General features: G+C 54.4%; 2 protein-coding genes across 6 annotated transcripts in view; one reads left to right on the top strand and one right to left on the bottom strand.

Moving 5' to 3' along the window:
- Positions 1 to 2,010, top strand: part of PPP2R2D (protein phosphatase 2, regulatory subunit B, delta) — a 39,339-nt gene extending 37,329 nt beyond the window's left edge. For 3 of the 5 annotated variants that reach the window (XM_012658117.1, XM_012658119.1, XM_012658116.1), the window contains one exon: positions 303 to 2,010. In XM_012658117.1, coding sequence (XP_012513571.1) covers positions 303 to 582 — 280 coding nt within the window. In that variant the 3' untranslated portion in view covers positions 583 to 2,010. The remainder of the gene's footprint in view (positions 1 to 302) is intronic. The other 2 variants (XM_012658118.1, XM_012658115.1) reach the window with 2 other exon arrangements.
- Positions 2,011 to 8,470: 6,460 nt separating this feature from the next.
- On the bottom strand, positions 8,471 to 13,763 carry BNIP3 (BCL2/adenovirus E1B 19kDa interacting protein 3; the record flags this gene model as incomplete). The annotated part of the gene is made up of 5 exons (XM_012658110.1): positions 8,471 to 8,955; positions 10,749 to 10,898; positions 10,973 to 11,079; positions 12,626 to 12,710; positions 13,315 to 13,763. Coding segments are annotated over 5 exons (837 nt in total), but the record flags the coding sequence as incomplete, so codon positions are not given.
- Positions 13,764 to 14,167: the final 404 nt, after the last annotated feature.

Below are 14,167 nucleotides of genomic sequence, written 5' to 3'. Positions count from 1 at the left end.
ACTGCATTCAGCCTGCGTGACAGAACGAGAGACCCTGTCTCTAAAAAAAAAAAAGATGAATCCATTTTTTCTTTCTTACACTGTGAAATTCATTCTTACTGACATGATGATATGTGAAGTTCGGTGAGACTTGACTGCATGTCTCTCCTGACCTGTGTTGTTTTTCGTTCATTGTCTCTGAAAATGCTCGGTGTTGGGAGGGAGGGTGCCAAGAACAGTCCACGCCGCGTGTCCAGTGCTGGGGTCTGGGCCTGCTGCCTGCCTCGTGTAACTTGTGTTGCTCTTTTTCTCGTTTTGGACAGTGCTATTATGACTGGGTCCTACAACAACTTCTTCAGAATGTTTGATAGAAACGCGCGGAGGGACGTCACCCTGGAAGCTTCGAGAGAGAACAGCAAGCCCCGTGCCAGCCTGAAGCCTCGGAAAGTGTGTACAGGGGGTAAGAGAAAGAAAGACGAGATTAGTGTGGACAGTCTGGACTTCAATAAGAAGATCCTTCACACAGCCTGGCACCCCCTGGAGAACATTATCGCTGTAGCCGCCACCAATAACTTGTATATATTCCAGGACAAAGTCAACTAGAGCGCTAACTCGAGGACCAAGTCTCACCTTGCATAGTTAAGCCGGACGTCTCTCTGTCAGAGAAAAGGCGTCATTGTCCGCTCCATTAAGAACAGTGATGCACTTGCTCCTTCCCTCCACGGACGCCGGAGAGGAGCGGCCCTGGCTGGAGTCCCTGCGCGGCTGTGCCCCAGCGCGGCGGGGTGGGCGCTGCCGCTCCCGTGCAAGCCCCCTCGAAGCAGTGTGGACGGCCGTCGCTCCATAAGGCCATTACTCAAGATAAATGTATTTATTTAAGCCTGAGCCTTCCTTTTCAGTTTATAGACCAAAAGGTTAACATCCATGAGAAAAGTTATTGTCAAATTTCCCCCGCCCCGGCCCCAACTCCTCCCTCTGCCATCGCACTTGGGCCTCGCGTGTGCGGCGTGGCGCCGTCCGCCGGGCTCACCGTGCCCAGGCGCGGCGGCTTTGCTCACCCACTCTGCCGTCGCACCTCTGGCGTAACCACTTAATAAAAGCAACACACTATATGGAGTGTTTTTAAATCCAAACATAAGTATCGTCTTTTTATTTGCTTTAATTGCATACAATAAAATTGTGCAGGATTATTCTTTGGAACAATTTAGAAAACTTTTGCCCTCCATTGGCAGGATGGTACAGTATGTGCAGCACTTCAGACTCTGAATGCATCTTCCCCCGAACTGCCAAACTTTTGTTTCTGTCAAAATAGTCCATCTGATACACCAGGTAAGGTCTGGGAAAAGCCATAACTGAGGCCACCTCTGAGAGACAAATTGCAAGGAAGGGTAACACAATTGCTGCTATAAAATTAACGTCTGGTTCAAAGTAGGCCTCCAATTCCATACAGTTGGAAACGTGCTTTCTTCCTAAGCCCTTTAAAGTACTTTGGGAGGAAATAACTTTTTAAGTATTGCTAAAATTATGTGCATGCAAAATTTCATATTGCAATTCAAACCAGCAAAATTAAGCAATTTTATTTTGCGATGCCACCAGCATCTCGGTGGTTCATTTTAAAAGTATCTCCAATATCAGAAATCAGGATTCCCCAAGACAGACACAGCAGTGTACCGAGGGGGATGACCAGCACTTGCCCGGGATCTGTCACGAGCCTGGTCCGTGTCCTCCGGGAGGTGGAGGGGGCTCCTGGCCATTGTTGAAATGAAGCTGTATTTTGATTACTAATGATACGGATGTGCAAGAACAAAATGTCATTACCCTGAATTGCTGTTAACAGAATGCCACTTTAGTTCACATTGTTAGAAATTGAGAATCTAAAAGTACCTTTGTTTTAACTTAAAAATAACTCTTACAGTGCACATTGGGTGTGACAACGGACAGAGTCTGAGGTGTGGACAGAGTTGCTTAAGCGTCAGTCAGCCCTGGTCCTTAAGAAACAAACAATTCTAGTAAAATGGGATTGTATATATTTGTTCAACTATTTTGACCAAAAAATTTAATAAATTTTAAATGTTTAACTGGAATTTCACTGTGTATTTGGAGACTTTTTCCATCTTTACTTGAGAACATGTTCCCGACTAACAGAAAACCCACCTGCGCGCCTCGGCAGGGCAGAGAGGAAGGTCAGTGTGCCGGGCGGTGACGGCATGGGTGTGACGTGCGCAGTCCTGGCGCCCCTGCTCCGGAAGCCACCGGCCGACCGCTCTGCCGTTCCTGCGGTTGTCCGCGGTCTGCGTGGTGTTCCAGAGTGCTCTCCACGCAGTGACACGTTGGTGAAAAGCAGGGTTCACCTCTGAGAAATACACACTTAAAAGATACCGAAGTTTCTACCTTGTTCTTTTTATATGCCGATTCCACTTAAGCCGTTTTCTATCCCAATGAGGTAAGAATCCTGTATTTTTCAGTTTTTTTATATTCAAGCTTATGAAGTGTCATTTTTCTTGTTCTGAAACTTTCTCTTCTTTTCCTGCTTAAAGTTACAGAAATTTTTTTCAGTTTTACGTCACGCTTTGGTGGTCCCTGGGCGGACGGCCTGGACTGGCTGAGCAAGCTTCCTTCGCACGCAGAGCTGACGCGCGTGTGCGGAAGGAAACCGAGCTGCTGTGAGCCGGTTTATCGTGCTCTAGGCCTGGTCTTCAGAGTCGCAAGTCGTCAGCACCTGTGAGCTGGAGTGCAGCTGACGGCGCGAGTCTGTCTGTCCGACCTGCAGAGAGCTGACCGCTTTCAACACCGAGACTCCCCGGAGCAGCGACACACCTGGTCGGCAGGTGTCCGGTTCCTGGCGGGCCGAGGCTGGACCCACCTGGCCCAGAGGGCTGCGTGTTGCCGTGTTGCTTTCTCAGGAGCAACTGTCGGTCTTACGGGGGGGACGAGAAGGGTGTCAGAATTGGCACGTACACCCCTTTTCCTCGTAAACGTGTCTGTCCGTGGACCAGCAGTGTTGGCGTGGCGGGGACAGGCGTCCTCCCAGCGGCTGCAGGCGAAGGAACAGGAAGGGCCTGTTGTGCGCAGAGAACTGCTCTGAGACAGGTTTGGCCCTAGGACCAGGTCGTGGGTGTCGAGTGCGGACGGTCTCCATCAGGAGCAGTGTCATCCGTGCTGTGCCAGGAAGGCCCAGGGAGTCAGGTGGGAGCTTTGGGGTGGGGGGGGGGCGCTGCGACAGGCAGGCGAGACGGCAATCCTTGGCCTTACAGGTGCAGAGAGCTCCTGCTCCCAAGTGTGCAGCTGAGGGGGCTACGGACCCGCCTGCCGGCGCTGGTCTGCAGCTCGTCTGCGGGCCTGGCCCATCCTGACCACCCTCTCCTTGGCACCTGCCCTCGCTGCAAAGACACCCGCCTGTGCTCTCCCACAGCGGGCGTCTCTGCAGGTGGTGCCCCGGCCAAGTGTGGACGGGGTGTAGGCGGATTTGGATGAGGGGCAGCACCTTGGGCCGGGCCACGGGGGGCAGTGGGGTCTGGCTCCTCCTGGGTGCTTCCTGCTCTCGGGCGCTGGGCCGGGCTTTCCCTAAAGCCAGTCCGGCTGCGGGTTGCAGGTGGACCCGCCGCGGCAACAGCTGGGCCTCCGTGGCGCAGCTGCACACAGGATGCAGGGGCTCATGCAGGCCACGGAACTTGACCGTGACCTGCGGCGAGCTGTGGCACCCCTGAAGTTGTGAGGAAGGGAAGGCACTGAAGAACCTGCAGAGGGGGTGTCACCGGCCTGCGGTCCAGGCTTTAGCTGTCAGTGCCTCTGGCAGCTCGGCCGTTACCTAGACCTGAGGGTGCAGCAGCCGTGACTCTGTCCAGGGCAGGTGGTGGTGTCACACTGACTGCTGTTTGAGGTCACACAGGACAGGAACACACCTGGATGTCCTTTTTGTTTTTTGTTTTTGAGACAGGGTCTTGCTCTGTCACCTAGGCTAGAGTGCAGTGGCGTCATCGTAGCTCACTGCAGCTTCAAACTCCTGGGCTCAAGCGATCCTCCTGCCTCAGCCTCCCGAGTAGCTGGGACTACAGGTAAGCACCACCACACCTGGCTAATTTTTCTATTTTTAGTAGAGACAGAGTCTCGGTCTTGCTCAGGCTTGTCTCAAACCCCCGATCTCAAGCAATCCTCCTGCCTCGGCCTCCCAGAGATGATAGGCGTGAGCCATCTCGACTGGCCTTTTTTTTTGTTAGCACGAAAATGAGGTTTACTGAGGAAGAGCAAGAGTAAGATGCAGTCACCACAGATGACAAACGGGCTCTGTCATGACAAGAGGCCTGAAAAATCTTACAAGGTCTCTTACAAAATCTTGCTCCTCCGTCTGACCCTCTGGATAAGTTTTGCTACTGCTTTCTTGGGCATACTCCAGTTTTTTATACAAACACAAACATGCATTCCTATTTTCCCTCATTTTTACAGAAAAGGCAGCATCCTGTGTACACCCTGTCGTTTGGCTTTTCGTTGTTGGGTGTGTCCGGCGCCCTCTCCACGTGAGCAGCCTCCTCACTGGTCGCTGTCGGGGGCCACCTGGCACCGCGGGGGGCCGTGCAGGCCTGAGAACCTGCGTCCTCCCCAGCAGCCCTGCTGCTCCTGCTCGAGGGGCCACGCTGAGTGAAAACGGTCTTCTGTGCACTTCCCGTTTACTTTGAAACAATTTTAAACAGGTTCCAGAAAGCGTATAACCCTCTCCCGCAACACCAGCACCTGGGGACCCGGGAGCTCCCCATCAATAGCGGGGCGGCGGCTCTTCCGCGCCCTCCCTGACCACCGGCTCCCTCGCGGCGTCCCCGAGGGTCCACATTCATCTCGTCTCCGCCTTCCATCCCTTCCTGGATGCTTCTGGAAAGATGCAGACGATTATTTCATATAATCTCTCTCAGTGTAGGTTGGCCTGATCTTCTCCTGTGATTAAACTGCGCTGATGCGTTTTGCCAAGAATACAGGAGAGCCGTGGCCTCCGTACGTCAAGTCAGGAGGTGGACGGTGGCTCCCAGGCCCCGCCACGACCGTTTCCCCACACTCCCCGCGGCGAGCCAGCGGTCACCACGTCCCGTCGTTGCGTGCTGCAGCTTGAACTCTGTTAGGAAGAACTGCCCCCCATTATGTGGCTCCCTATCGCCACAGACTCACGGACACCTGCTTCATTCCACGGCCAAAAAAGCTACTATGCGATTCCGTTACTCGAGCTGTCCCAGTCTGGGCCACCGCGAGCTCCCTCACGGCGCTCCGGCTCCTGTGTCTGGATCCGCCACCGTTTCTTGAGCATTTCCCCACTTTCTGGCACCAGATGCGCCCTGGTTCCTTGTATCGGAGAGCGGGCTTAGAGGGCAGGATGTTGGGGCTGGCAGCGCTCATTGCCACTGGAGGGTCACTGCCTCCTCGCCCTTTGACCTCTCAGAGCTGGGACGTGCACACACACCTGTTGTTCAAACCACAAGTTGTGACCAGACCCGACACCCCCACACCTTAACTCCTTTGTCCAGCAGGGAGAAACCAGGCTCTCATCGTCCGCAATGTATTTATTTACTTACTATTAGTGTACGGTTTCATAGTTGCTGACCCAAAAAACAAATTTACTAGCAAGAGTACATTTTTACTTTAACCTTGTAGCATCCAGAGCAAATGCTGTTTTCCAGGTACTCAGGTCAGTGCTTTGCTGCCCCACCCGCTCAGTGTGGTTCTCTTATTTCTAATAGGTTTCCTTGTTGTTTGTATTTTATCGCGGATTCTCCCCAAAATGGTTTTAATTATGTATTGATTTCGGCGGTATGTGCAGCGTATCTGTGGTTCTAAGAGCCAGTCATGCAGTTACACTCCCACCCCATTCGCATGTTCCCGTCCCCACCAACCCTGTGAGGTGACCAATGTCATTTCTTGCTTGTTTGCTGCCCCTTTTTTTTTTTTGCCACAAATGAGCATAAGTGTGTATTTTCCTTAGCTCTTCCCTTTTTGCATAAAGGATACTATTTTTTCCTTAAAACAGTCCTTTTTTGTTCACCAGTCTGCAGCATGGGCGGGGCTCAGCAAGGCCGGCTCATCTCCACTCCAGGCCGTGTCCGCTGGGGTCGTCCTCCCAGCGCTGGAGTCGCCAGAAATGGCCACACAGGGATGGCGGGCGTGCTGGCTGCCGTCTGTTCCGGGTGGGCCTCTCCACTGGGCCGCCTGCTTCCTCCCAGCATGGAGCTGGGTTCTAAGAGCAAATACCCCCGAGAGACGGGAAGTAGTGCCAGGTTAGGTGGGCCCGGAAACCGGGGCCACATCACGTCCTCCTCATCCTACAGGCCAAGTAATCCAGAGTAACACAGACATCGTTGAAAGGTCAAAATACTAGGGGGGACGGTTTAAAAACTGCAAGTTTGTTCAAACACCCGCCACCAAACGTTATTTCCCTTTTGTTAGGGATACATACACTTTTTTGCATTTATCTTTTTTTTTTAAAACTTAGTATACCCTGGAAATCACCACCAGGTCCCTGAACTGCCCCTCATTGTGCTGAGCAGCTGCAGAGACCCACACTCGTGTGGCAGAACCAGAGCTCACAACAGTCTCTTTCTCCTGTTTGAGCACCTCAGCTGTTTCAATTTTTTTTTTTTTTTTGAGACAGAATCCCACTCTGTTGCCCGGGCTAGTGTGCCGTGGCATCAGCCTAGCTCACAGCAACCTCAGACTCCTGGGCTCAAGCGATCCTCCTGCCTCCGCCTCCCAAGTAGCTGGGACTACAGGCATGCGCCACGATGCCCAGCTGATTTTTTCTATGTATTTTTAGTTGTCTGATTAATTTCTTTCTATTTTTAGTAGAGACGGGGTCTCGCTCTTGCTCAGGCTGGTCTCAAACTCCTGAGCTTGAGCAATCCTCCTGCCTGGCCTCCCAGAGTGCTAGGATTACAGGCGTGAGCCACCGTGCCCAGCCTCAAAACTTGTAATACAGTCATGTCCTCGTGCATGTGTATTTTCAAATTTCTAGGTTTATCCTGGGGGTAAATTCCTAGAAGTGGGTTTCGGGCCCAAAGGAAAGCACATATGTGGCCTTTAAGGCATTGCCAGATCCCCCTCGAGCCGTGGCCCCATGCATTGCTGGCCAGGTGTAGGTGTCCACTCTACAGTCTGCAAACTCGTGCTGTATGGTTAGTGCAAACTGACTGCATCAGGAAACTGCGTTTATTGATAAGTGGTGGCCAAGTGATAATTTTTTGAAAGTTATTTGGATTATGTTAAACATTTTGTAAACCGACTACTCAGCAATGGTGTGGCCAGTTACTTGTATTCACAGTAGGAAAAAAAGGCTATTTTGCAAAAACTATTCAAGAAAAGGCTCAATTATTATACTGCCGTTTTCCTACCTGAAAGGTAACACGTATGTATACAACATACATGCAGACACGTATACACAGACATGTACTGAACTCGTTTCTTCATTGCAAATGAGTAAAATGCATCCCGCGATGTGAGTCTAACAAAAAATATCCCCTAGAAAACTCGACTCTCCTTCTCCCGTCACGCTCACCCACAGCACTCCGGCAGCCCGGCTAACGCCGCCAGGGAGGGCAGGCGTGACTGGCACCTGCCCCAGGTGCCCGGCGCCACACCACAGGCGGGCAGGACTCAGAGCTCTCACACCCTGTCGACGTGTGTGGCGTGAGACACGTGCTGGCTCTGCACAAAAGGGAACTCACTGGGCCAGTGTGACTCGGTGTGACCTCACAGCGTCACGAGGCTGCATTTGAGAATTCTGGTGCCACTTCTATCAGCTTCCTCCAAATGAAAGGCTTATGAACTACTGCTTCCAAGGTAATAGTTCACAGCTAAACAGACTTTTCAAAAATTAAAATGTCAAGGACCGCCAGGCATGGTGGATCATGCTTGTAATCTAATCCTAGCACTTCTGGAGGCTGAGGCGGGACGATCACTTGAGGCCAGGAGTTCAAGACCAGGCTGGGCAACATAGCAAGACCCTCTTAATAAAAAATTAAAATGTGAGATTTTATTTTAGCACATCTGAATTAACTGTGGAAAGGTGAAACAAAATAGACACGTAGTCATGCTACAGAAATATCTAGATAAAGAATGTGACACTGAGGAACAGGCCTGGTGTAATCAAGAAGCGATCATGACATTTCGTTTTAAACAATATGTAAATACAGCAGTCTCTGAAGAATTTGGCAAAGATTTATTTTTTCATTTTCCAGTCTTTTGCAGTAGACACAGATTTACTTAGAATAAAGCTAACTTAAAAGCACACGAGCTGAGTGTAAATGACAGGTTAACTGGCGGCCCAGAGTGACAAGGAGTGAGACGCGGCCGCGCGGCTGCAGTCCCTGCGCGGCCAGCTCAGGTCAGAGTGTGACTGTGCAGGGTGGGGCAGCGGTCCCGATTTCTTTCACTGCCTACGAACAGTGAGCACAGCTGCATGTCGTCTTCGTAGACAACCTGCATCCACTCAGACACGGTACGTTTTACAACAGTTTCGATATAAGGCCACAATATTTATTTTAGACAAACCCCTTAAAGTAGTAATTGTAATACCAATGTTATCCATTCTTTTGAAATGGAAAGTGTTTTAACTGAATTAACGTTACAGGTAATTTTTAAAATACTACATATATCATAACTAGTATATTAAAATTATTTATGTTTAGTATCTAATATCCAAATAAAATTCACTACCAAATTGTTACAGTAGATAATCAGTCTGACATGCTTATTAATTGATCCCATAGGTATACTTATAGGTCAGCATGGTTCTGGTGTCTGTTCTTTCATTTTACTAAAAGAAACACAGCATTTACAGAGCAGATAAACACAAGCTATGCAGCCACCCAAGGATCACGACAGCTCTTCAGTCAGCTGTGCTGCAAGCTCAGATAGAAATCCCCGCTGTGTGGACAGAGTTGGCTTCCAATTCTTCATCAGAAGGTGCTGGTGGAGGTCGTCAGACGCCTTCCAATATAGATCCTTAACAGAAAAAGTAATTAGCAGTTAAAGTCGTGTTGCGATTAACTGGTTTTGCACAGCAGAAACGGGGAGCTCACTGCGGCTGTTGCTTCTGGAAGGGGACTGGCTGTTCAATGCGTTCTATAAAACGCTGGTAACAAATCTGTAAGCTTTCACCAAGTGTTCTACTCATCAATGTGTATCTTATATTACTCTAATTTAGAAAAACAGCCAACTCTGTTCTTACAGTGCCCTGTGCTAAAGGCAGGTGTAAGAGACCAGCCAATCAGAAGTGGGTCACTATGCAGAGAGCCTCTGCGTCCCTTACTGTCTTCAAAGCCCCGCCCTCGCAGTCCAGGTGCCCCAGCCCTGCCGCAGGGGTGTCGGAGACGCTCCCCGCCGCACTGCTCGAGCTGACGCAGCTGGCATCTCTCAGGGAAGCAGGGGGACGGGCTGCAGGAAAGGGGACGGGAACAGAGGCCTGCCTGGCCAGGCCGTGGGCAGCAGGAATTAGGCTGCGGGGCGCAGCTCGGGAGGTTTCCGGGTGGATCTTACCCTGACAGGGAGGCTGCTGAGGGCTTTTTGGGGGGAGGGGGTAACAGCACCGTCAGGCTCTGAGAACCTGGAAGGGGCTGCGGAGCTCCACCCTGAAAAGAAGGCCTGAGCCGGACGTTTACAATGCAGAGATTCTGCTTGCTCGTTCTGGAAAAGGCTCTGGAGGCCGGTCTCTAGCAAACTCCACGGTGCCACGGACGCACACGAGCCCGACCCCACAGCGCACCGGCCAAAGTAAAGGCAACAGGGCCGTGGGCGAGGGCAGGCGCGAGCCCGGGGAGAGCCACGCACGTGGGGAGGCGCGAGCTGGGGACAAGGGCGCACCTGGGGCCTGGTCCAGGAAACCAAGTGGACTGAACTCCATCTTGAACAAGGTGACATCTGTGAGGAGCCCCTGGGTCTGGGGTCCAGAATCGAGGTCAGGGAAGGGAACTATGCTGTCACCTCCCCCAGAGCTACAGAGCTGGGTGTAACCTGCTCAGAGACCCCCAAGGTCCCACGTGCGCCAAGACAGAAAACAGACCGGCCCAGGCGCCACAGTGCTGGCTCTGGGGAAGGGCGGCCGTGCTACAGCTGCCGCGCCCGCGTCCTCCCGCCCCACACAGAAGCCCACGGCAGCCTCCCCGCCCGTCCCAACCCTGCAGCCCCGGCACGCTGCACGCCAGGCTGCTGAGGCGCCACCTGGGCGGAGATGGGCGTGGCGAGAGGCCCTGGGCTCCCTCAGCGTCGGTTCCGCTGAGGTCTTCGCAGCGCACTCACCTGCTCTCCCACTACGTTTCTGCAGAGCTACTTAGCACCAGCAGCCAGAAAACTGGAAGCCGCACTTGCTCCAACATTGCGGACAGCTAAACAGCACGATCTGCCCCCCAGCAGGAGTAGCGAGTCACTGCGACCCTCCACGTGCAGTGGACAGGGACGGGTCCGCCCCGCGGAAAGACCGACCAAACCACACACAACACAGACGGGGACGTCAGCGCAGGCTCCTGCTCCTGCTCCGCGACACGACGTGCAACGACAGGCAGCCTCCTTGGCGGAGACTCCGCCACGGCTGCCCCAGGGGAGCCCCGGAGCGGGTGGGCCCTGCGGGGGCTGCAGCCGCTCCCGTTCCCGACCTGGACGTGACCTCGTGGGCGTGTTTGTGAAGACACACGGACTGTAACTTACCTCCTGTACCTCACTAGGAAGCTTAACAATGATCACCGAGACCCCGAACCAGCCCAGGACACGCCGCGCAGGAGCCAGACGGCGGCGTCACCTACCCCAATCCGATGGCCAGCAGGTGGGACAGCAGCAGAGACGGAAGGAAGACCTTCAGGAATTCGGCCGAGAATATGCCGCCCTTCTTCATGACGCTCGTGTTCCTCATGCTGAGGGTGGCCGTGCGCTTCGGGTGTTTGAAGAGGAACTCCCTGCGGCAGAAGACACGCCGTGTCGGTCGGCACGTCCTCCCTCGGGGGAAGGCCCCGACCCTGCCAACACTCACTTGGGGGGAATGTTCTCCGGCCGACTTGACCAATCCCATATCCAGTCTGAGTTTTTCTTCAAGATGCTCTCCACTTCTTTCCTTCTCTCAATATAATCTTCCTCCGACTGCGACCAAGCAAAGCAATTTAAGCCGATTAAATCCTCGCAGTCACACCAGAAAGCACCCTCTTCCCACCGAGCGTCAGACCAGCAAGCCAGGCGCAGACCCCAGAGGGCCACTCCTCCTCTCGGGGACCAAGCGCGGCCACGCCGCACACCCAGCTCCAGGCCTGCCCCCCGCTCTGCGGCCAGACCGCGCCGCGCGACGGCCACCCGTGTGCGGGCCCCCGCGGGCCTGAGGCTCCAGCGGCACTCAGAGCTGCAAACACCATCTTAAGGAACTGACGTGACCCGAAGACAGAGGTGGTGACACAGCACTGGCTGTGACAGAGAAAAGAAAAACAACCCAAATGGCTTAGCACGGGTGTGACCAAGTGAAGGGGACACAGCACAGCACGTCGGAGAGACGCTCTCGTGAGGAGGAGGAGGGAGGGTGCAGGAATTTATGTAACTACAGTTGCTGCCACACTTTCAAAGTTATGTAACAGGACAGAATGTTAATTAAAAGGCATTTTAAAATGTGGGAATGTAAGTGTTTTTCTCTACTTTTTTTGGATTTTCACAATTCTATACCTGTACATGTAATTCCTTTTTAAAATAGGGGAGAAAAATCGTTTGAAATAGTGAAAACACTCTAGAATTAATTACCCAACCTACCAAACGTCTGGGTGCACCAAAGCCGGACACGGGCCCCAACGCCCAGGAGCAGGCCCCACGCCTGGGTGCGCCCACCGCCGGGCCCTGCCGCGCTCTGGAGGCCTGTGGAGTCCTGGCAGGGCCCGGATAAGGAGGCTCCGGTGAAGGCGGCCTCCGGGAAAACTAGCACCGGAGGGAGGGGACTGGCCCCAAGGGGCCCGTGCTTCCTAAGACAGCTTTGGGAACAAATACAGAAAAAATTCCTGGAAAACTAAGGCCAAAAGCCAGGTACGCTTCTTCCTCAGACTGACGCCAGCAGGTTTTGTGCCCCTCAACATGCTACGCGCCTGATGGGAAAGGCCCGTTAAATACCGAGTCGTCAGAGAAGTGACCGCACACGGAAATCACCAGGCTGGTGAGCTACTAGTGCCTGGCGACTGGAGCGCCAGTCAGCAAGCGTCTCGGGACCGTGGGTGTGACCCGGACAGGCAATCGCGATCACACCACAGGGCGGAGCGGCCCCGAGCGACCCTGCAGGTACCGCCTCACCCAGCAGCTCCCGGATGTTAAAGTCCACTCGCCCAGCCGACGACCAAGAAGGAAGAAAGACGACCCCGTCACTGGCCCTCAGCCACCCTTCCCAACGGCCACTCGCTCCCTCAGGCTGCGGACACAAGGGACCCCACGGCCCCCGCGTGTCCCTGGATGCAGGCGGGGCAGGGGCCGTGCTGCGCCTCGGGCCCTCTGGCCAGCTGAGCGAGGCCTGTGTGTGCCGGGATGTTCCCACCCGCAGAGTTAAAAAAAGGAAAGGCAGTGGACACCCTTGAAGCCAGAGTTTACTCCGTCACATCTGAAACTGTTTACTGTGCCAGGAGATGACAAGTGTTTACAGCTGCACGTTCTCCTTCCAGCTTACCTGAGAGCTGTTCTTCTCTCCAATGCTATGGGTGTCTGTTTCGGAAGCTCTATTAATATCCTGTGGCGTCTGCGAGCGAGGTGGGCTTTGGCAAGGATGTGAACAGAATGGAAAAACAGAACGTCACGCTGACATGCTATCATTAGAAGCAAACACCCAAAGGCGGGGGCGGGGGGCTGTCTCGGCGGGGAGCTGTCTCGGCGGGGAAGGAGGGCTCTCGCCAGCGGACGTGGCTTCCCTCTCCCCAGCGTGGGGCCAGGGCCAAACTGTCCCCCGGTCCTCCAGAAGGCAGTCTCCTGGGGAGGAGGCAAGAACAGCTGGTGGGTGGCTGGCTTTGTCACCCGCCACCTCCCTGGTCTGTCACACAGCCCTCGAGAGCACCTGACCTTTGGTCACTGACTCAGCCACGTTACCTGGGCTCCGCTCTAGGTGGTGCTAACGAGGAACCCCGCGGACCTGACCCACTTTACCAAGGTGGCCAATAGGACGGGGCTGTTTGTTGTCCGTTTGCCCCCGGCTTTCACGTGGTCCTGCCACAGACAGAGCCCCAGGTCATGTCCTCGCACCGACGGCAAGGACTGCAGCGGCGGACACCCCCGACCTGGCCCCCACCCGTCCTCAGCAGCCCCGCGTGGCTCATGGCGCTCACGTGCCGGGACGCGGGCACCGGGACACACGCTCACACCTACCTGTCGCAGTGGGAGCTCTTGGAGCTGCTCCGTCCAGACTCGTGCTGGGCGTCCAGCAGTATCTTCTCCATGTCGCCGTTGTAAACAGACACCGAGGCCGGCACGCCGCCCCCGTTCCCGCTGCTGCTGAAGTGCAACTCCACCCAGGAGCCTGGCGGGGCAGAGCCGGGGCGGAGTCTGAGTTTCCAGCGGCTCTGGGACCCGACCCCAGCCCACCACCAGCCCACCTTCCGTCTCCAGAGGTGCCGACGGCAACAGCCCTCCCTTGCACCCACTTCCGGCCCTTTTGTGCCAGTCACTGGTCTGCTGTCACTTCCCTGGGCACGGGAGGGATGATGAGACGATGCACCGCCTGTCCTCTGTCCCCAGCAAACGTTCCGAAGTCTGCTGAGCCACCACTCAGACGGGACACTTGCCTGTGCGCAACTTTTAAAAGCGAAAGGCCAGTATCAACATAAGCTTAAGGGATTTAAAATCGTCTTAAAAAGGTCTAACTGTCCCCACACGCCCGCACCACACGCTGACGCCGAGGCCCTGCGAGTTCACGCGTGACCGCTGCTCCGTGTGTTCCTCGGGAACAGGACTGATCTGCTCTGAACGGGACAAAGGCCGTTTCGGACCCCAGTGGCCTGTGGAGAGCGAGCCGCCTCCAAGTGTCCCTCGGACAGACCTCCGTGGGGGAGCCGGCACTCGCACGGCTTGTCTCGTGTGGCTCACGTGGCAGTTCTGGTTTCTGACGAGGCGGACGCGTTTTTACGTGTGCCGGCCATCTGGACGCGTGTGTGAACCTGGCTGCTGGAATCCCTCATTCCCTTCTCCTGGCTGTCTCCGTGCGCAGGAATTCTCCGTCCCC

Source organism: Propithecus coquereli, unplaced genomic scaffold (genome assembly GCF_000956105.1).
Source record: "Propithecus coquereli isolate 6110/MARCELLA unplaced genomic scaffold, Pcoq_1.0 Scaffold572, whole genome shotgun sequence".
Taxonomy (NCBI): Eukaryota; Metazoa; Chordata; class Mammalia; order Primates; family Indriidae; genus Propithecus; species Propithecus coquereli.
This window is presented reverse-complemented; position numbering and strand designations above follow the sequence as displayed.